Consider the following 22944-nt stretch of genomic DNA (forward strand, 5'->3'; position numbering starts at 1 on the left):
CATTAGAGGGCTGAGCTATCTGTTTTCTCACTTGTAGATCAGATCAGCCATAATGAATGCCTGTCTGCAGCTGCAATTACATATTGGTTTTCTGCAATTGTAAAGCCTCGTACACACGACCGATAAACTCGATGGGCGAAACACATCGTTTTCCTCGTTGAGTTCCTTGTTAGGCTGTCGAGGAACTCGACATGCCAATTTTCTCCATTCCCGTCAAGGAAATAGAGAACATGCTCTCTTTTTGGCTCGTTGAGTTTCTCGACAGTTTCCTCGACGAAAATGTACACACGTTTCTCGGCCAAAAAATATCTCCCAGCAAGTTTCTTGCTGGTTTTTGCCGAGAAACTCAGTCGTGTGTACGAGGCCAAACACTTTTTGTCTTTGGTAATAGTACAGCATCAGATTATTGCTGGATGCAGTGACAGTACACATCTTCAAAGTCTGATCTTTACCTAGTTGGATCAGTGAAATCCAGAGTTTAAAGCCAAAGAAATTGTTTGTCTCAACCTGAAAAGCAATGGTGAAAAATTGTGATTTGCCAGGATATCTTCTAACTGTTATCTATGTTGTTATCTACATTGGTTCCTGAACCAAAGGCAAATAACCCAAGTAAGGGACATTTGTGGAATATTACTGGTATTCTGTGTAAGTGAGTTAATGAACTTAACAAAAGATTACATAAACTACCCCAAAGAAGGTACAAAACACATGTTCCAGAGGGAACATCTTTTTGTCATCCAATTGAGACTTAACAAACACTTCCATAAAAAAAGAATATGTTGTTAGTACTATGTGCATGGATACAGACATATCCTGTTTATAACAACTGTTGTAATCAACATCTGAAAATTTGGTCCACTTTATATACAGGTGCATCTTCTTTCACAAAAATAATATTCCTTTGGTTAGACAGAATGTCTCTTTTGAAGAGTCACTATTTATCTCCTTGATGATTCAGGTGCATTTCTCATTGTCCTCTCCAGTCTTCTGAACCCTTGCATATGTTTTACAGGAAGACTTAAAGCAGCTGGGAGGCCATGAGATGGGCCAGGAGAAAGAACATGGAATAGAAGCCTGGACATTCTTCTCAAAAAAGAAAAACACAGGATACCACCAGGACCGGGAAAGGAAATTAGTTGGGGATGAAGTCTTCAATGCCTAAAACAAAGGTTAAGCCAATTTTATTACATTTTCCAGAAAGTTTCAAATCTAGTCAATACATGGAAACTTGTAATATACATTGTTTCATCCTTCAGAATACGAAAGAATCTTTAAATATGGTGACCCTGATTTGACAGACTGCATGTCTAAGTTATATAAAGTTAATAAAGGATTTGTTAAATATGATGGATAATATTAAAATCTATGCAGGGTACACCTTATGGTCATAAGAAAGAGATATTTTAAAGTGATTGTAAAGCTTCCTTTAAAAAAAAAAATAATAATATATATATAATTTTACATTAACAATAATTATTAAAATAAAAAACATGTCATACTTACCTGTTTTGTGCAATGGTTTTGAAAAGAGTAGCCCTGTACCTCCTCTTCTGGATTCCCTGGCTGGCGCTCCTGGCTCTTCCGCCCACAGAATGCTAACCATTGAAAGAAGCTTTATATGGGGATGTCGGCACTCATTCGGACTCGCTCCTGAGCTCCACTGCCTCCTTTTATGGACACAGACAGTGGGGCTTGGCCCCCCTCCATCATGGGATTTGATTGACAGCAGTGGTAACTATCAGTTTGCTCAGTGAGGTGTGACAGAGCCAAGAGAGCAGCTGCTCTAATGCACAATTCTGGATTGAGATCGGGCTTAGGTAAGTATAAGGGGCTGAAGGGAATCTTCTGCAACTGTTTTTTTCTTTAACCTTAATGCATATGCATTAAGGTTAAACAAATCTTTAAGTCTTAAGAATCACTTTAATAGGGATCATTAGGATGTACTCTAAATAATCTTTAAATTAGCCAAGAAAAATGTACACTCATATAATTGGGACATAACAGCTTGCTAATGCAAACTTTAATACCCAAGCTCATGGCAATCATCTGCACCCATACACTGACTGTCCAAAAATTAAAGGTACAAAGAAGTAAGCACATTAATTAAGGGGTTTTATTCCTTGAAAAGGGCTATAATTCCTTGAATTACTCCTGTAGAATGGAAATCCTGTGCTTTATACAGCTCTCTACTTTACTTGTTAGAAAAGGCAAGGCCAGTTTAGGTCAGGACCCATATGCTCTGAGACCTGATGGAATTTTAGTAAAGGTCCTGTACCATACAAACACCTATAGCGCAAAAAAAAAAAAAAAAACGCAGAGGTGATCAAATACCACAAAAAAAAGCTCTATTTGTGGGAAAAAAGGACACCAAATTTGTTTGGGAGCCAAGTCGAACGACTGCGCAATTGTTAGTTAAATCGACGCAGTGCCGAATCGCAAAAAGTGGCCCGGTCCTTAACCTGCAAATTGGTCCGGGTCTTAAGTGGTTAAGGGGTATATATTCTGCTAACATAAAGAACCTCTTTGTAGAGAAGACTGACCGTTACAAGTAATAGAAGCAAACCATAGCTACCATTCAGGGGGTTAATAATCAATAAATGAAGCCTCGTACACACGCTCGGTTTACTCAGCAAGAACCAGCAAGAAAACTGCTGGCAGAGCTTTCTTGCCGAGTAAACCGAGTGTGTGTACGAGGCTTTCAGGATTCTCGACAAGAAAACTGCCCAGAATCTAGACGAGAAAAATAGAGAACATGTTCTCTATTTTCTCGTCAGTTTTCCTGCCGAGAAAAACCCGAGAGTGTGTATACTTACCTGGTCGCCGTGGAAAATGACTTTGACGCATGCGCGGTAGCTTCCACGGCATAGGTAGGGTGAAGCAAGATGGCGGCGACGGCATCGAATGTGACGAGCGCATGCTTGTCATACGCGATGACGTCACCGCGTTCTAGCCTTTCAAGAGAACCGTGGTTCTTTCGAAAGGTCTGTGTGTACACTCGGGCGGCAAGAGATTCTTGCCAAGAATCTCGTCGGGAAAAAACAACGTTTTTTTCCTGACGAGATTCTTGCCCGTGTGTACGAGGCCTCAGGGTCCAACCAATTACATGGAACACTTTGTTGAACAGGACTGGCTGTTAAGTCAAACATTAAGTCAAACATTCCAGGACTCAAATTGTATTCAAGGTGAATTCTTGTAGTTTGACATAGAGAAAGAAACATAGGTAGAATAGCTTGCAGATTAACTGATATTTTACCTACCTTATCATTAGCCATTGCATGATACCACCAAAAGAGTCTAGTAGTGATGTAGTAAGCTACAATAACATCGACGGTATAATGTTCGTGAGCTACTAAAATACAAATGACCCCTGCAGCACTCAGCAGCCAGCAGAATAAGTGATACCACCAAAAGTGACGAGGGGAATCTGCAAGAGAGAACATGAAAGTGCCAAATCTGTTATAACTCACAAATATTGGAAAACTCACACTTCCTATGAGAGTTTTTTCTGCAAACATCTACTTCAGGGCAATCGTTAGATACCTGTACTAGAGTTCCCAAGGCTACACACCTGCCAAGGCTATTGCAAGGTGTCCAACTCTTCCCATTGGATGCTTAATTATTTCAATATTTCATGTTATTCACACAGCAGGAGTGGAAACACCTCAAGATGTGGGAGAAAACCACATTCTTGTAACTTGAGCAGCATAACAAAAACAAAACAGAAAAGAACCGAAAAAAGGAGGGCATGCTAAAACGAAAATGTATGAGGCTAAATGGAATTTTCAGCAAAATAATTCCAGTGGATAGATAAGAAAAAACCTTCTTTATATTTTCTAACAGTGTTGTGAAAATGATCACTTCACAGACACAGCTCTTTGTTCTAGAAAAAATGAATCTATAAAAAGAAATCATTACATCATTTTATACCTTCCGTCTCACAGAAGAGATAAGTGGCCTGACCCACAAAGTAATATTCTTGTAATGGTACAGGATACAGAGTTAATGGTGTTTTGGTTTCTAGAAGCAACATTTTGGAGGAAATCAGGTCAATGCGCAGATTAATTTTTCAATGATGTATGTTATTTGCAATTTAGTTAATAAAAAAATAAATTAAATTAAATTACAGCTGAAAATGGTACAGTACAAATTTGTATTAGATCACTGAAGATATTGTTAGGTAAGTTTACAATGAATGAATCCCTTCAAAGCAGATCTTGCAATGTAATGCAAGGTTTGCTTATTATATCAGCCCCTTTCTCTCTACCCCTTACAAATCACCACATTACAGCTGTTATGCCTCGTACACACGATCGTTTTTCGTGACATGGAAAAAAACGACGGTTTTCTCAACGTGATTCCTCTCAAGCCTGCCTTGCATATTGACGATCGTGAAAAAAAATGCTCGAGCAAAGCACGGTGACGTACAACACATACGACGGCACTATAAAGGGGAAGTTCCATACGAATGGCGCCACCCTTTTGGCTGATTGTGCTAATTTTTCGTCTTAAAACTTGCTTCTGAGCATGCACGTTTTTTTCCCCGTCGTTAAAGCGTACACACGACCGTTTTTCACGATGAGAAAAACAACTACGAGAAAAAATAGAGCATATTCTAAATTTTTAATGGCCATTTTTCGCGACGAGAAAAATGCTCTGGAGCTTACACACGACCGTTTTTAATGACCAATTAAAAAAATTGCATTTTCTCGTCATGAAAAACGGTCATGTGTACGCGGCATAAGAAAAAGCACCAATAAGAAAATATATTTACTATACTGTAGGCTTTAATCCACAGTGCCCAGGCCAAGTCACAATCTTTCTGAGGAGATCCTGGGAAAGTTGAGAATCTTGTGAGAAGAAGCTTCTGCACTGGAGTGTCTTTGTGCAAAAATTGGGATCCTCAGTATATTTTCTAACTTTTTATTAGGGTTTTTATTGCATATTTAAAGCCGCACTCCTTTTGTATTCTAAATATTGCTTAACCACCTAAGCTATGGAAGGTTTAACCCCCTTCGTGGCTTGGTCATTATTTGCTTTTCCCTGGCAACTGTGTCATCATACAACACTGTGCGCAAAAGAAATGTATATAATTACTGTATATTACACAAATAGAGCTTTCTTTTAGTGGCAGTTGATCATCACTGTTTTTTTATTTTTTGCTATATAAACGAAGAAAGACCGAAAACTTTAAACCACCCCCTCTGATATTTTCTACTTTCTGTTATACTACATATCCAATAAAATCGAATTTCTTCATAAACATAGGCCAAAATGCATTCTGCTATATGTCTTTGGATAAAAAAAAAGAAACATCCTAGTAAGTGTATATTATTTGGTTTGTGTGCAAATAGTGTCTAAAAACTATGGTATGTATATATAGATATACTGGCCCAGATTCAAGAAGCACTTGCGCCGGCGCAACCATAGGTTACGCAGCGCAAGTGCTTACTTGCTCCGGTGTAACGAGTGCTCCTGATTCAGGAACCTCGTTACACCGACTGCAGGCTAAAATCTGCGCGGCATAAGGCTCTTATGCCTCGCAGATTTTAGGCTGCATTCTTGCGGGGGCCGCTAGGGGGCGCTCCCATTGTGTATCAGCGTGTAGTATGCAAATTGCATACTACCACTGATTCGCAAGCTTGCGCGGGCCCCGCGCAGGCCAGGTACGGAGTTTCCGTACGGCTACTTTTAGCGCAAGGCTGCCCCTTCTAATAGTAGGGGCAGCCAATGCTAAAGTATATGTGGAAAAATGTAGCGCCCAACAAATAAAGAAAAAGGGAACCCTAAAAAAGGGATCTCTAAAGTACCAAAAAAAGAAGAAAAAACAATCCAGTGTTGGATAATCTTTCCATCAACTTTGGAATTGGTGTAAAGTGTGCAACCATGTGAGGTAAATGTTAAACATATATGTGATAATAGATAAATAGCTATACCAGGTACCTTGTATGGGCACCTAGTTATATTATTTGGTCCAATGTTCTGGGACTCAAAGCCCTTCCTGCAAAAAGGCCACTAGTACAAATGTCCCAAAAGGGTGCACACTAGTAATAATAATTAAGTGATGAGTGAATGCAATCAGCTCTTACTCAACAAGTATGTGAGTGGATCCAGGAACAGTTCCTATTCACCAGATCAATGATGTATCAACATATACAATCCTGAGCTTACATGTGTAACACTCGTGCAACTTACTTTAAAATTCAAAACATTGCAATTCATTAATCCAAAATAAAAGCAATAATGGTGCAAATTCAAACATTAATAGTGGACACAGTCCTGCAAAATAAGTCCCGTGTTGGAAAATAAAAAATGCCTATGAAACTGGCACACACACAACAAGTCCTTGTGAGGGATGTGAAGTGGATGTATCTAAAGATTCTTCCAATTGTGAAATGGAGCAGATATCCTCAACCAGACAACCTTCAAAGATAACTCGATAAATAAATGAGTGGGTACTCTTACTAGAGCAGTTGGACCCTCAACTCACCGTACGGTGGGAGGGTCATCAAGGCTTGTACAGACCGATTGTCTGGATCCAGGAGTCCTCACTTTTATGTTCAAGGGTGACTTGGTTGTTCAAAGGTTATATTGTTCCAGACGTCTCTCTGTCAGTAATGGCTCAAAACACATGCGGAAGAAGAAAAAATACGTTGGAACGGTCACCCTCCGCTGCATTCTAAACTTTTGAAACACTCCTCATACCTATCCAAAGGTGGGAGTTTGCTGCTATATTTTTGGCATTTTGCCGTTTGTGATTGATTTTTCTGGTTTGCTGTTTTTTCATCACGTGTGCTCTTTTATGATTTTATTTGTATTCCCTTCACGCATTGTGAATTTTGGAGTTTTTTATACTATTAAATATAATAGTTTTACACCATGAGGAGCACCTCTATTTTTTCTTCTTCCGCATGTGTTTTGAGCCATTACTGACAGAGAGACGTCTGGCACAATATAACCTTTGAACAACCAAGTCATCCTTGAACATAAAAGTGATTTATGTTATCGAGTTATTATTTATCGAGTTATCTTTGAAGGTTGTCTGGTTGAGGATATCTGCTCCATTTCACAATTGGAAGAATCTTTAGATACATCCACTTCACATCCCTCACAAGGACTTGTTGTGTGTGTGCCAGTTTCATAGGCATTTTTTATTTTCCAACACGGGACTTATTTTGCAGGACTGTGTCCACTATTAATGTTTGAATTTGCACCATTATTGCTTTTATTTTGGATTAATGAATTGCAATGTTTTGAATTTTAAAGTAAGTTGCACGATTGTTACACATGTAAGCTCAGGATTGTATATGTTGATACATCATTGATCTGGTGAATAGGAACTGTTCCTGGATCCACTCACATACTTGTTGAGTAAGAGCTGATTGCATTCACTCATCACTTAATTATTATTACTAGTGTGCACCCTTTTGGGACATTTGTACTAGTGGCCTTTTTGCAGGAAGGGCTTTGAGTCCCAGAACATTGGACCAAATAATATAACTAGGTGCCCATACAAGGTACCTGGTATAGCTATTTATCTATTATCACATATATGTTTAACATTTACCTCACATGGTTGTACACTTTACACCAATTCCAAAGTTGATGGAAAGATTATCCAACACTGGATTGTTTTTTCTTCTTTTTTTGGTACTTTAGAGATCCCTTTTTTAGGGTTCCTTTTTCTTTATTTGTTGGGCGCTACATTTTTCCACATATCTTTCACGAAGCATCCTCTTTGTTATGTTGGCAGCCTAGATTCACGTCGCTAATTTTGTTTGCGCAATATTAAATATACTTATAATGCTAAAGTATAGCCAGCCTTCCCGCGCCGTGAAATTTGAATTTCACGGCGTTTGCGTAAGTGAAACGTGAATGGCGCTGGACGCCATTCACGTTCACTTAGAAGCAAATGACGTCCTTGCGACGTCATTTGCCGCAATGCACGTCGGGAAAGTTTCCCGACGGAGCATGCGATGTACGCTCGGCGCAGGAGCGCGCCTAATTTAACTTGCGCGCGCTTACGCCGGGCAAATTTGCCGGCGCGCCCTCGCAATTCACGGAGCTACTGCTCCGTGAATCGAGGGCAGCGCAAAATATTTGCGGGGCGCAGGGCAAAATCGTTGCCCTGCTCCCCCGCAAATATCGCGCAATTCTACTTGAATCTGGGCCAGTGTATATATATCTATATATATATATATATATATATATATATATATATATATATATATATATATACCCACACACACAGTATATATAGATATAGATATATAGATATATATATTTGAAAATTGATAATTTCTGATGTACCGACGGCCTATCTCATTTTTTGAGGCCCTTAAATGCCAGAACAGTACAAATACCCCTCAAATGACCCCTTTTTGAAACGTAAACAGTCTGAGGTATTTAGTAAGAGGCATGAGTTTTTTTGAAGTTGCAAATTTTTTGTCACAATTTTTTGGAAAATGAAGGAATTAAATAATTTTTTCATTCAAAAATTGTTTTACATACTGTCACCAGTACGGTACAGCATCATCAAATGACTGGTGTGGCGGCAATCAGGGATACTGAGTGGTGACAATATGATTTTTTTAATGGAACAGGATACAGCGTTAATGGTGTTTTGGTTTCTAGAAGCAAAGCAAAAAACTGAGATGGAAGTATCTGTTACACCCTCTATGTGGTCACAGTCGTGTCATTAATTAATATGATGCAACACATGAGGGCTCAGTTAAGCCCTTGACATAATGGATACCAATATTTGTGGGTTTGAATCCATGATTATACCTCTCCTCACATGTTGCTGTGATACTGGACCTGGTGTGTGTTTGATATTTTATACGTAAAAACGTTGTTACAGTGGTGCTAGGTAAAGGTGTAAGGCGGCGTACACACGGTCGAACATGTCCGCTGAAACTAGTTTCCGTGGACATGTCCGACCGTGTGTACGGCCTAGCGCACAGGTTTCCAGCGGACAAAAGTTTCTTAGCATGCTAAGAAACTTGTCCGCTGGAAACATGTCCGTCAGACATGTCCGATGGTTAGTACACCTAATCGGACATGTCCGCTGGTTATGACGTGTAACCAGCGCCCCGAAATCCCGCGCATGCGTCGAATTGATTCAACGCATGCGTGGAAGCATTGCACTTCCGTGTTTGAGAACGTCGGTGTCTTCTACGTCACCGCGTTCTCTGTCCGCGGGGATTTTGGTCTAATGGTGTGTACACACATCAGACCAAAAGCTCCCAGGAGACATGTCCGATGAAAACGGTCCGCGGACCGTTTTCATCGGACATGTCTCCTCGTGTGTACGGGGCCTAATGTGTTTCTACACTGTTTGTGTGATTTTATAAAAAGTCCAATAAAGCTGTATCTCTTTTTATCCTGCATACCGTCTGGGTCACTTAATACCGTCTGTCTTGTGGGCTCCTTCTTAAACCCCCCTTTCTATTTGCAATAGAGGCATCAATGCCCATTGCCCGACTGCAAGGGGCATTGATGCGACTGGTCAATGCTTGGATGGCTGATTGCATGTGTTAAGTTTAGAAGAAGCACAAGAAGTGAATGGTAAAGCCTAAAGGGAAAACATAGAAGATTCTGAAAAAAAGCTACTGTATTTATTGGCGTATAACACTCACTTTTTCACCCTGCAAATTGGTTGCAAATAGTGTGTGCGTGTTCTACGCAAGACTGCAATTTGGGCTGCCTCAGAGAGAACGGGGAGGGGGGCGAGACGAGCATCGTCAGATAACATACAGCAAGAATCTCCTGTTTATTCAGCGGCCACTGTAATAGAAAGTCCCGTCTCCTGGGCCAGAATTGGACCAGTGTTATGTCTATCAGAAGCCGGTCCAGGAGGCGGGACTTTGTATTAAAGAGGCCGCTGAGTAAACAGGAGATTCTCGCTGTATGTAATCTGACAGCGCTCCCTGAGATGGGCATTAATCAGGCTGCATTGATGGGCAATTGTGTGGCTGCTGATGGGCATTGATTAAGCTGCATTGATGGGCAATGGTGAGGCTGCAGATGGGCATTGATCAAGCTGCATTGATGGGCAATTGTGAGGCTGCTGATGGGCATTGATCAAGCTGCATTGATGGGCAATTGTGAAGCTGCAGATGGGCATTGATCAAGCTGCATTCATGGGCAATTTTGAGGCTGCAGGTGGGCATTGATCAGGCTGCATTAATGGGCACTGACCCTTTTTTTGCTTCAAATTTCTTTATTTAAATTTTTTTTTTTTCCTGAAACTCCCATCTTAAAATGAAGGTGCGTGTTATACGCCTGTGAGTGTTATATGCTGATAAATACAGTAATTATTGCTTATTGCTATGTTTATGCTTTATCTTCTATCTGCCTAGAGTTCAGCTTTAATGCAGCACTTTGATTGCCTTTTAGTGAAAGTTTCAGTCAGGTTAGACCTGGTTCATAGATTACCAGTGGGAGAGAAGATCAGTGAAGCACACTCCGTATACACTTAAAAAAAGCCTACACGGCACTGCCAGGTGACTCAAAGATATCAAGTGCTATCTTAATATTCTGTTTATTCTTGTACCATGGAACCCCACTGCAATGGGGCATAAACTCTCCATAAAAATGAATGAACAGAAAAAAAGCCTGCATATGTTAGTAAATTTGGCTGCAACAATAGTCTGTATAATCTATAATATGTTATACACTGTAAAAAGACTAACATTTCCTGTTAATGCACTGTTCAAAACCAATACAAAAGCCAAATAACCATACAGTAGCCCATTTTTGAGAAGGGGTAATCAAAATATCCCAAAACAGCTTTCTTAAGCAATTGCAGATAAAAGCATCTATTGACAGCCATTTAGAGACTTAAAATGTATGTATAATCACAAGCTTTTTTGGGGGTTTGGATGGAGTAAGGAAAGGTTAGAACCAGGGCTCAAGTCCTGCGGGAACGCGTGGGAACGGAGTTCCTGCACTTTTTTTACAGCAGGAACGCAGTTCCCTTTGCAGGACTAGAGCAGCCGAGAGCAGCCGAGCCTCCCGAGCCAATCCTTCACTAAGCGGCGATGCCCACCTCGAGTCACTGTCAGGGGCAGGCGAACCTTAGTAATCCTTTATTACTTTATGTTACTGGCCGCTTCCTGTATATGGATTCATCAGGTAGTGTGCGGATATTCCGTCACTTCCTCGATGCAGCAATCTCTCCTGGGAGCTTTTGTCATTTTTCACAGGAGACATTGCAGAGGTCTGCCGCGAGTTATCGCGGGATTTAGAAAGAAGTAAGTTCCCGCTACCCGATGAATCCATATACAGGAAGCGGCTAGTAGCATAAAGGATTACTAAGGTACAGTGGATCGAAAAAAAAAAAAAACATGCGGTTTAGTAATTATGCATATGAGCGTATTATTATTATTATTTTTTTGGTGGGGGAGTGGATCTTGGGTGGGAGTTCCCACACTTTTTTCCCCAGGACTTGACCCCTGGTTAGAACCCCTGTTAAGTTTTAAATGCTGTCTGTGCCCTGCTTGGAAGATCTATCCCTTCTAATGGATTGGTGTCCATTGTTGCTGAGACAGATAGTAATGGGAAATCCAAAATGTTTCAGTTGTCATCAGAACAAAAGGTAATGGTAAATCTTCTAGTGGCGATACCTGTTGTGATAACAGTAGTGGAGGAAATACTTCCCTATACAAACAGCAAAAATAAACCGATAGGGGTTTTACACCATCTCATACTCTTTCTAAAACTAAAAAAGTTTCAGCTATACATACACTTTAATCACTTTATGACCCAATAAACCCATATGTGTGGTGGCAAACAGCTGGGCTTTAACACCCTCATGCCACACATATGCATCGCTGGGCAGACAATGTTTATATTCGCTCCCAGCACAAAGACTGAGTGGCCAAAAACAGCTCTTGGCCCCGAAAAAACATTGGTAGCTGGCTGGATCAGCTTCTGATCATGTGACCATTGTGACAGCCAATCACAGTGGTCAAATGACCGTCTATTCTTGGGCATTAAGAACTTTCTAAAGGGGGCCCCAAGGCAGGCGGGAAGGGGTTAGGAAAACATAGCAAGCATAAACCAAAATAAAATGTTTCACTCAACAACATATACAACATATAATCTTACATTCTTTGATAAATAAATAGGTGAGGGTCAGCATGACCGTGTGTCCACTGTAAAGAAAGTCTCCACATAAGATATGAGATCCAGTGATAGTTAGGCCACCCCCGGTTAACAGTCGCAGAATTCTTTGTGCTTTGCCGTAAGAATCTCCACTGAGCTGAGGAATATTAAAAGTATAAATGAATCACTATATGAAATTAAGCATTTGTAAAACAAAAAATCGCAATCTGAACTGTAAAATTTTAAAACTAATAAAAGTGATTTATTTTTAAACTTCTATATATAGGCAATGGCCATTTAGGTGTATTTTATTTGACACAGCCCAATGCATCAGAATTATTTGCCAATAAGGCAAGGTTCAGACTCAGAATGATGAAAGAAGACTTTACACAGTACATATTAACCAATGGCACGCCTAAATATTGTAAAATGCGAAAACCTTTCTTGGACAATAGTCTATGACAAAACCAGCAATATACAACCATGATCACCAAGAGCTGGTGGATGCTGTATAATATATTGGAAGCCTAGGATTAAACCAGCCAGCCATTCTCAACCATGGTTCCTCCAGAGATTGCTAGATCTTCTTGGAGCTGTGGTTGGCTGATCTCCAATTTGATGGAGTCTGTATAGTTCCTGGGGTTAATGCCACTTGGTAGATACCACTTGGTAGAGCCAGGTGCATGACCCCAATGATCTTTTGAGCTATCTGGGAAGATGGCATTCTGACCACTGTAAGGTAGAGCTGCACGATTCTGGGAAAAATGAGAATCACGATTCTTTTGCTGAGAATGAAGATCACGATTCTCAATTTTTTTATTTTATTTTTTAATGCCGCTGCACCAAAATGCATGTGCCTTGCTGCAGAGCAGCCTATTCATATGAGAATGAACTGCATGCCACCCCTCAATAGCACCAAAGTGCATGTGCCTTTTTTTTATTTTATTTTTTAATGCCGCTGCACGAAAATGCATGGTGCTTTTGTTAGTATGCATTTTAATTTTTGTGATTTTTATTTTTGATTTATTTATATAAATAAATAAATGTGCATCACCATGTTTTCCTACCTTGCGTTTCTGACGCATTTTAAAAGCAGTGTTATCTATTGCTGGAGATAATTTTTTACTCTGAGATGCTATGAGTGTCTTGTCCATGTTGGAATTGATATTATGGTTTTCCTGGGACATATTTTATGGAATTCTGTCCAAAAAAATGTAAATCAATCCTCCTGACCCACAGTGATTTGATTTCCTCAATACCCTTCAAGGAGCTCACATTGTAATTTCTCCCAAATAGAACTAGTGTATAAAACTGTTTTTTGCACTCCGGTGCAATGTCATTTCTAGTCCTTGCATTAACACAGCTGTGTGAACTGTACGTATTAGCCCAGGTACTATTATTTCGCCCACCCTCTTTGATCCTGTGGTTATTTTCTGATGGGGAATCTGATTCCGTGCTCCTCGTTTGAGACACTGTACCGCCCATGCCTAGCGGCGCGCCGCATCACGCATTGAACTGACGTCAGTTCCGGTTGCTGACGTCAGTTCCGACATCCGCCATTTGCGTTCCACGCTGGTTACGTGGAACCGGCGGCGACATATAAAAATCGCGGGTCATCCCGCGTGGAGATCGCGGGGGGGTGAATCAAGATCGCGATATTCTCGCGATTAATCGTGCAGCTCTACTGTAAGGGAGACGTTTTTACCAGCTACTAATGTAAGGGCCCGACCTTACATTAGTCATCAGCTACACTGTTAGTAGCTGCTGACTTTTGAAAAAAAAAAATTGCGGGTGGAATCCCGCTTTAAGGTGAAAAAACACCTTGCAGTCACTCCCCCACTCCCCCAGGTCCCCGTTTTACTTACCTGAGCCCCAATCACGCGTTGCTTTCCCCCAACTCTTGTCGGCTCTCCATTGGATGATTGATAGCAGCGTAGCCATTGGCTCCCGCTGATGTCAATCAAATCAATGACGCAGCGCACCGGGGGGGGGGGGGGGGGGGGCCGGGTCGAGTCATACAATTGGCGGCTATGGTCGCCAAGTGTATCGCATGGGAGCGTGCCTGCAAGGTAACCCCCTCAGGAGAGGGCTTCCCAGAGGGGGTCAGCTCTTGTAGGGAGGATCCGCGAGAGCCGCAGTGGGACCCCAGACGAGGATGATCGGGGCCACTCTGTGCAAAACGAGGTAAGTATGACATGTTTTTTTTTTTTTTTTTTTTAAACTGAACCTTTAGTATCCCTTTAATGCCCAATATGAGTCTTATAAAAAAAATTGGAAGCAGGTAAACTAGTCTGCTAAGTTCTGTTGTATCGGGAGAGGCAGGTCAGTGTTGAAACAACTATCTTATCAATCTTAAAACATACTGCACCAGGTTGGTCCACCCTTGCCCACAATACACAGCTTGCCACTGAGTATCATACTTCAATCAAACAACGGATGACTGCACAATGTAGCTTTTGATGCAAACTCCTTTATTAGGTTGAAAAGGGGAACATATAGGCAGCAAAAAGCACTTGGGCCTCGTACACACGACCGAGAATATCGTCATAAATTAAACGTCGTTTTCCTCAACGAGTTTCTTGTCAGGCTTGTCGAGAATCTTGTCAAACTTTCTTTGCATACACACTGTCAAGACAAAATCTCGTCGTTCTCAAACGCGGTAACATTCAACACGTACGATGGCACTATAAAGGGGAAGTTTGATTCCACTGGCGCCACCCTTGGGGCTGCTTTTACTAATCTCATGTTACTGCGTGTTAAAGTGGAGGTTCCCCTAAAAATAAACTTTTAACCTTAGATTGATGCTCATTTTGTCTAGGGGAATCGGCTAGTTTTTTTTAAAAATGAAGCAGTACTTACCGTTTTAGAGAGCGATCTTCTCCGCCGCTTCCGGGTATGGTCTTCGGGACTGGGCGTTCCTTCTTGATTGACAGGCTTCCGACGATCGCATCTATCGCGTCACGATTTTCCGAAAGTAGCCGAACGTCGGTGCGCAGGCGCCGTATAGAGCCGCACCGATCTTCGGCTTCTTTCGGCTACTCTTGACGCGATAGATGCGACCGTCGGAAGCCTTTTGGAAGACTGTCAATCAAGAAGGAACGCCCAGACCAGAAGACCATACCCGGAAGCGGCGGATAAGATTGCTCTCTAAAACGGTAAGTACTGCTTCATTTTTAAAAAAAAATAGCCGATTCCCCTAGACAAAATGAGCATCAATCTAATCTTAAAAGTTTAATTTTAGGGGAACCTCCACTTTAAGTAAAAGTTTGGTGAGAGACGATTCGCGCTTTTCAGTCTGTTACAGCGTGACGAATGTGCTATCTCCATTACGAACGCTACTTTTACCGAAGGTGCGCTCCCGTCTCATACTTTATTCTGAGCATGCGAGGGTTTTTTAAGCATACACACGAACGTGTTTCTCGTCGTAAACCAGCCTGACGAGAAACACGACGAGCAAATTGAGACTCCCGACGAGAAAAAAGAGAACATGTTCTCTTTTTTTCTCGTTGAGATCCACAACAGTTTTCTCAATGAAAAACATACACACGACCGTTTTCCTCTGCAAAAACGCTCTGCCCGAATTTTTCTTGATGGATTTTGTCGAGGAAAACGGTCGTGTGTATGAGGCCTTACTCTATGACTACGTGCTTTTTGGCTTAAAACATCTGTTGTTAAATTTAAGTATATCTTGACTCATTGATAGTATTTTAGCAAATATTTTTATTTTACCAGTCAGAAGCATTATAATAATGTATACAAATTGTAATGTGTAACTTTTCCTTTTAAGTGGGGCAAAACTTACTTTCGGAGCACACTGAAAGTGCATGCCAGGCACAGGTAGGGTTGTAACATACATTGTTATACATCTATATAGGTACAAAGTCCCGATGATGAAAAAATACCTTCTCGCCACGATTGATCTGTAAAAAGAAATAGAGGAAAAACAAGTATTTAGAACTTTGTTGATCTCTGAGTTATCTAAACTAAAATGTCTTCCCTTGCATGTGATCAGCACAAGGCCAATCAGCACTGTCCAGACAGAGGATCAGGGGAGAATGAAAACTCCTCCTACAAAACATTTTTGTATAGATATTAAAAAAAAAAAAAACATTATAAATACCTCTTTTCCTATTTTTATAAGGGATCACATTCCCTCTGTCCTCGGCTACATAAGAGTTGGAGGGAGGAGACGGAGCAGCACACTGAGATTTACAGTGAATGGCTGTGCAGTTGGGACATGTCAGGACAAGTCTGATCATTGAAGGAGAGCACACCGAGTTCCTAGCATAGCTAGAGAACTGACTACGGTGTGCTCTCCTGATTAGTGTGGTCAGTTTTTAATAGAGAGGGACTGTCAGGAACACCAGAGATGTCACACAAAGGAAGCAATAGAAAGAAAACCGGATACTTTCTATATAAGTACATGGTACAGCAGCCACATATCAGGAATATGAAGGGTTGGGGTAATAAAACGCTTTAAAGCTGCATGCCAATACAGTATATGCATTGTGGTAATGCATGGGTATATCTGCACTGTGATGTACTGACACTTATTTTAAATAGAACCCCAATGTATACAGTAATTCAAAACATTTCTGCTTTAACCCCTGCACCATATTGCTGGTCAAAGACCAGAGCACTTTTTGCGATTCGGCACTGAGTCGTTTCAACTGACAATTGCGCGGTTGTGCGACGTGGCTCCCAAACAAAATTGGCGTCCGTTTTTTCCCACAAATAGAGATTTATTTTGGTGGTATTTGATCACCTCTGCGGTTTTTCGTTTTTGCACTATAAACAAAAATAGAGCGACAATTTTGAAAAAAAATTATATTTTTTACTTTTTGCTATAATAAATATCCCCCAAAAATATATAAAAAAAACATTTTTTTTCCTCAGTTTAGGCCGATACGTATTCTTCTACATATTTTCCGTAAAAAAAAAAATTGCAATAAACGTTTATTGATTGGTTTGCGCAAAAGTTATAGCGTTTACAAAATAGGGGGTAGTTTTATGGCATTTTTATTAATATATTTTTTACTAGTAATGGCGGCGATCAACGTTTTTTTTTTTCGGTACTGCGACATTATGGCGGACATTTCGGACACTTTTGACACATTTTTGGGACCATTGGCATTTTTATAGCGATCAGTGCTATAAAAAATGCATTGGATTACTATAAAAATGCCACTGGCAGGGAAGGGGTTAACACTAGGGGGCGGGGAAGGGGTTAAGTATGTTCCCTGGGTGTGTTCTAACTGTAGAGGGGGTGGCCTTACTAGGGGAAATGACTGATCGCTGTTCATACATTGTATGAACAGACGGTCAGGCATTTCTCCCCTGACAGGACCGGGAGCTGTGTGTTTACTCCCCTGAAGCCTCGTACACACGACCGAGGAACTCGACGGGCAAAACACATCGTTTTGCTCGTTGAGTTCCTTGTTAGGCTGTCGAGGAAATCGACGTGCCAATTTTCTCCATTCCCGTCGAGGAAAAAGAGAACATGCTCTCTTTTTGGCTCGTCGAGTTCCTCGACAGTTTCCTCGTCGAAAAATGTACACACGACCGGTTTCCTCGGCAAAAAAAAACAAAACAGCAAGTTTATTGCTGTTTTTTTGCCGAGAAACTCGGTCGTGTGTACGAGGCCTGACAGCTCCTGGTCCTCTGTAATGAGCAATCGCGGGTGCCCGGCGGCGATCGCGCCCGCGAGTCAGGGACCAGCAGGGGGCTCGCGCCCCTAGTGGCTGCTTAGAGAGCTGACGTAGAGCTACGGGCTCTCACGCAGGGGAGCCGACCTGCCGCCGTAGAACTGCGGCGGCTGGTCGGCAAGTAGTTAAGGGGAACCACAATGCACACATATCAATACTCCCTGCATTGCATCTTTGTTGATAATAATTGCGTAGGTACGTTTTTCCTATGTTTAGGGAATTAACTGTCCATTCAACCAACATATTATGAATCTATGGTAGTTTGAATGTTCCACTAAAAATGTGCTGTTGAATCAGGGTAGCAACATCCTAGGACAATAGATATATTATATGTCTCAAGTCATCACAAATCCCCAAAATAATGGTGTTGTTACTCATTTTGGGATAGAACAAAAACAATTCCTTGATTCCCCCCCTACTGTACATCCAGAACCTATGGTTTATAGCACAGATAAAAAAATAATATTATAGAGTTGTTTGTTCCAAACTGCATACAGCTGTTTCAGCTTTGTTGACCACTATTAGCACAGTGCATGGAAACAATGGCTTCTGTGAAGTTGGGTGGGCCACAGAGAACCAAAAAACTCTCCAGTGGACAGTGCAAAACACAGCAGAACTTTCTTAGCATAAGTGTTATCTAAATATCATATTATATTACAAAACCTAAAAATATAAGGGTTATTTTATTCTATTTTATTATAGTATTAACCAGGTTAAATGCCTTTAACCAGGTCTGGATGCACAATTGGCCAAAGAACAAACTGAAATCATTTGCATGGTTATCCCACCATATCCTAAAATGTAAAATACTGTATGCATAGCTGCCAACTGTCCCTGATTTCGAGGGACTCTGTCCATCTTTTCTTCTCATTTGTCCCTAAGATTGGTCTGATCTATACAGTTGTTTATAAAATGCAATTTTTATCTTTCAAAAAGTGTTTCCCAGTGCTAAACCTTTCGTAGAATTTCTAAATTGATGCGTTTTTAAATTTCAAAAGCCAATATAAAGGAATAGTAGTGGTAAAAAAAACAATCATTTTTTTTATATAATTCTCTTTTAAGGGGGTGTGTCCCATGCCTACTACTAATAGATGTCTCTCGTTCCCATCTCAAAAAGTTGCTAGATACGCAAATTCCCTAACGTACGCGCGGCCGACGCAGTAAAGTTACGACGTTTATGTTAGGCTTGCCCCTGCTATATGAGGCGCAGCCAATGTTAAGTATTGCCGTCGTTCCCGCGTTGAAAAAGTTACGTAGTTTGCGTAAGTCGTCCGTGAATGGGGCTGGACGTCATTTACGTTCACGTCAAAACCAATGACGTCCTTGCGACGTCATTTGGAGCAATGCACACTGGGATATTTTACGGACGGCGCATGCGCAGTTCGTTCGGCGCGGGGACGCGCTTCATTTAAATGATACACGCCCCCTACGCGCAGAATTTGAATTCCGCCGGGTAATTTACGCTACACCGCCGCAACTTTACAGGCAAGTGCTTTGTGAATAAAGCACTTGCCTGAAAAACTTGCGGCGGCGTAACGTAAAACGGATACGTTACGCCGCCTCAGAGGTACGCCCAATGTACCTGAATCTGGCCCTCTGTGTTTTGCCACTGGTGCAGTAGAGGGCTTGTTGGTACCTTTTTGCCTACCTCACCACAACATGTCAAATTATATTGTTGTTACTGTATATAATTCAGACATGTGCATTAGTTTTCGCCTAAATGCATTTTCGTCCAAACTAAGGGATTTTCGCGTTCAAACGCGCAGAATCCGATATCCGAAAAAAACGGACATAAAAAATGCTTTATTTTCGTCTCGTAGATAGAAGATTTGACATGATGGTAACAATAGCGATCTGTGTCTATCGAACCTGCGGTCGAATGTGCCTAACCTAACTCTATTAGTCCAAGATTATTCGACATAGAGAGAAAAGATTCGACATTATAGAGACATGAAGATTCGACGAAGCAGCTAAAAACAAACGATTGCCACGAGCGGACATTTATGGTCAAATGCTCGGCCCATACTATAGAAGAATTCTAATGTTGGATGACTATTAATAATAATTAATAAATATAATTATTACTAGTCATACAACATTAGAATTCTACTATACTATAGTTAATGGGTGGAGCATTCGACTGGAAATGTACGATTGCGGTGTCGTACAGTTTATCTGCTTCGTCAAATCTTCTTAGAACATTCGACAGACACCATAAGCCTTCAATTGACAGATTTGACCTTCATTCAAATTTTTGGACGATTGCATTTTTTAACGAAACAAAATAAACGAATTTCGGGAGTAACTAAATAAATACCTTTTTTTGGACGAAACCGAAATTCTGAAACAAAATATTTCAGTGTGCGCATGTCTAATATAATTATGCAACAAAAGTATTTATAGAGGCAGGGATCTGGTATGTTCATTCACTTGATCTATATGTACTGGCCCAGATTCTCGTAGGAGTTACGCCGGCGTATCTCCAGATACGCCGTCGTAACTCTGAGTTTGAGGCGTCGTATCTATGCGCCTGATTCTTAGAATCAGTTACCCATAGATTTGTCTTAGATCAGACCGGCGTAAGTCTCTTACGCCGTCGTAACTAAGTTGCATATTTACGCTGGCCGCTAGCTGGCGCTTCCGTTGATTTACGCGTCGAATATGGTAATGAGCTAGATACGCCGATTCTCAAAACGTACGTGCGGCCGGCGCTTTTTTTTTCGTCGTTTATGTAAGGCTTTTTTGGGCGTAAAGTTACTCCTGCTCTATGAGGCGTAGATGAGGCGTACCAATGTTGGACGTCGGAACAGCGTCAAATTTTCCGTCGATTACGTTGTTTGCGTAAGTCGTTCGCGAATAGGGCTGTGCGTCATTTATGTTCACGTAGAAAGCATTGGCTTTTTGCGGGTTCATTTGGAGCATGCGCACTGAGATACTTTCACGGACAGCGCATGCGCCGTTCGTAAAAAGCGTCATTTACGTGGGGTCACAGTAAATTAACATAAAACATGCCCACATGTTCCACATTTGAATTAGGCGGGCTTACACCAGCCTATTTACGCTACGCCTCCGCAACTTTGCTTTGTGAATACTGCACTTGCCTGTCAAAGTTGCGGAGGCGTAGCGTAAATAGGATACGTTACGCCCGCTCACAAATACACGCTCCCTACGTGAATCTGGGCCATTGTGTTTCACAAATGTAAAAGTCTTCCTATGCCTTGTACGCACGATCGGAATTTCCGATAAAAAAAGTCAGACCGTATGTGGGCCCCATCTGACATTTTTCAGTCGGAGTTTAGAAATAGAACATGTTTTATTTTTTTCCGATCAAAAATTTTGATCATCTGTGTGGAACTTAAGGATAACATTTGGTATTTGTGTCTCCTGCACTGGTAGTTGAAAATTTCGAGAACACCTCTTCTTCACTTTCTCTGTTAAAGAGACTCCTCATTATCTAAGGACTACTAAAATACCAAAGCCCTAATATGAACAAAGGAATTCAGGAGCCAGACAGCCTGAGTTAGGAGCCAGCAGACACATTTATGGTGCCAAGCCTTCTTCTATTTAAAACCCTCACAAAATGTAGGTATAAGCAAAAAGAAACAAAATATTACAGGAACTGTTATTGAGGCTATTCCATTTAATTTTGTTATGGCATATTAATGATTAAATGAACCAGTTAAGCTTTTGTTTTTTTTGTACTTGGATCAAAGCTTCACTTTGAAAAATAATACTCAGTGTTTCCAGTGAGCTCCAGCAATATGTTTATGTACTAATAAGGCATTTACAGAACACCTATTTCTTCAAAAACTTTGAAAAAGTGCCAGCTTACGTCCAATGCAGCTTGAATACAATAAGCAGTAGTGAGTTAAAGTGTGTTGATATCTGCAGTGCTCAATACTACTGATGCCAGCTCCTAAGTAAAGTGTTTTGGAATTTAATCCCTGCATTTTTTGCCAAGTGTAAACTGTGTATGTTCATGTAATAGAAGAAGTTAAAGACTCCACTTTAGAATATTCTGCACTAAACTGTCAAAATTGGAAAGTTAAAAAGCAGAGATTACAATTCGATATATAAATGTTGTGTCACTCTGTTCTTCTACCGTCTTAGTAAACTCCCATCTAAACGAACCTTGGATATATTTAGGCATAAAATATGTCTAGTATAAAAAACTAGGCACATTTGGATCAATAGCTGTGTAGTTGACCACAGAAGTTACAGAATTACTGTATGACTCTTTTGGTGAGAACACCAATGCTTCTCTGCTAATAACCCCCATGTAATAGAATAGTAAAATTGACAGCTTCTCTTTAAAGCGTGAGTTCACCCAAAAATCAACTTTCTGCAGTTAGATCCAGCATACTGCTGACATCTGCAGTATGCTGGTCTTTTTTTGGTACTTATCGTTTTAGCAGTATTTCTTCTATCGCTCCGAGCTGGGATTACTTCCTGGTATAGGCGTTCCCGAAGACAAGCAAGTTGATTGACAGCCTTCGATAGCGCGTCACGGCCTCCGAAAATCCACACGAGTGACACTCGGCAATTTACGGCGCCTGCGCAGTCAGCTCTACACGGCAGCGCAGGCGCCGTAAACAGCCAAGTGTCACATCGGCTGTTTTCGTAAGCCATGACGCGCTATCGAAGGCCGTCAATCAACTTGCTTGCCTTCGGGAACGCCCATTCCCCGCTGGATTCCCCGCTCGGAGCCATAGAAGAAATACTGCTAAAACGATAAGTACCAAAATAAGATAAAAAAGACCAGTATACTGCAGATGTCAGCAGTATGCTGGATCTAACTGCAGAAAGTTCATTTTTGGGTGAACTCCCGCTTTAAGGAGATATCAGGGATTTATTAGAACCATAAGGTCCCCTGTGGACCCCAATGAAGTTGATCAAGTACAGATCATGCTTGATCAGTTTCTTCCCCAGTCAGCACTGCTAGGAATGAAAGCTTTGAACCTGGAAGTGACAAAATGCTCATCACTTCTGTGTTTATTCACCAGAGAGGAAATCAGAGAATTGATATTTTCTGATCTCCCTCTGCTCTAGCCAGTGACACCCATCACATCGGTCCCATGCCTGCAGGAGGGACAATGAAGCCTGATATAAATAGCAAGGGTAGTCAAGTGGGGGG

General features: G+C 41.1%; 1 protein-coding gene across 1 annotated transcript in view; it reads right to left on the reverse strand.

Annotated features, from left to right (window-relative positions):
• Positions 1-320: 320 nt before the first annotated feature.
• Positions 321-22944, reverse strand: part of SGMS2 (sphingomyelin synthase 2) — a 99258-nt gene continuing 76634 nt past the window's right edge. Inside the window, exons 3-6 of the mRNA XM_040329640.1 lie at positions 15908-16025; positions 12109-12262; positions 3258-3424; positions 321-1158 (exon numbers count right to left, since the gene is read on the reverse strand). Coding sequence (XP_040185574.1) covers positions 955-1158; positions 3258-3424; positions 12109-12262; positions 15908-16025 — 643 coding nt within the window. The 3' untranslated portion in view covers positions 321-954. The remainder of the gene's footprint in view (positions 1159-3257; positions 3425-12108; positions 12263-15907; positions 16026-22944) is intronic.

This window comes from Rana temporaria, chromosome 1 (assembly GCF_905171775.1).
Source record: "Rana temporaria chromosome 1, aRanTem1.1, whole genome shotgun sequence".
Taxonomy (NCBI): Eukaryota; Metazoa; Chordata; class Amphibia; order Anura; family Ranidae; genus Rana; species Rana temporaria.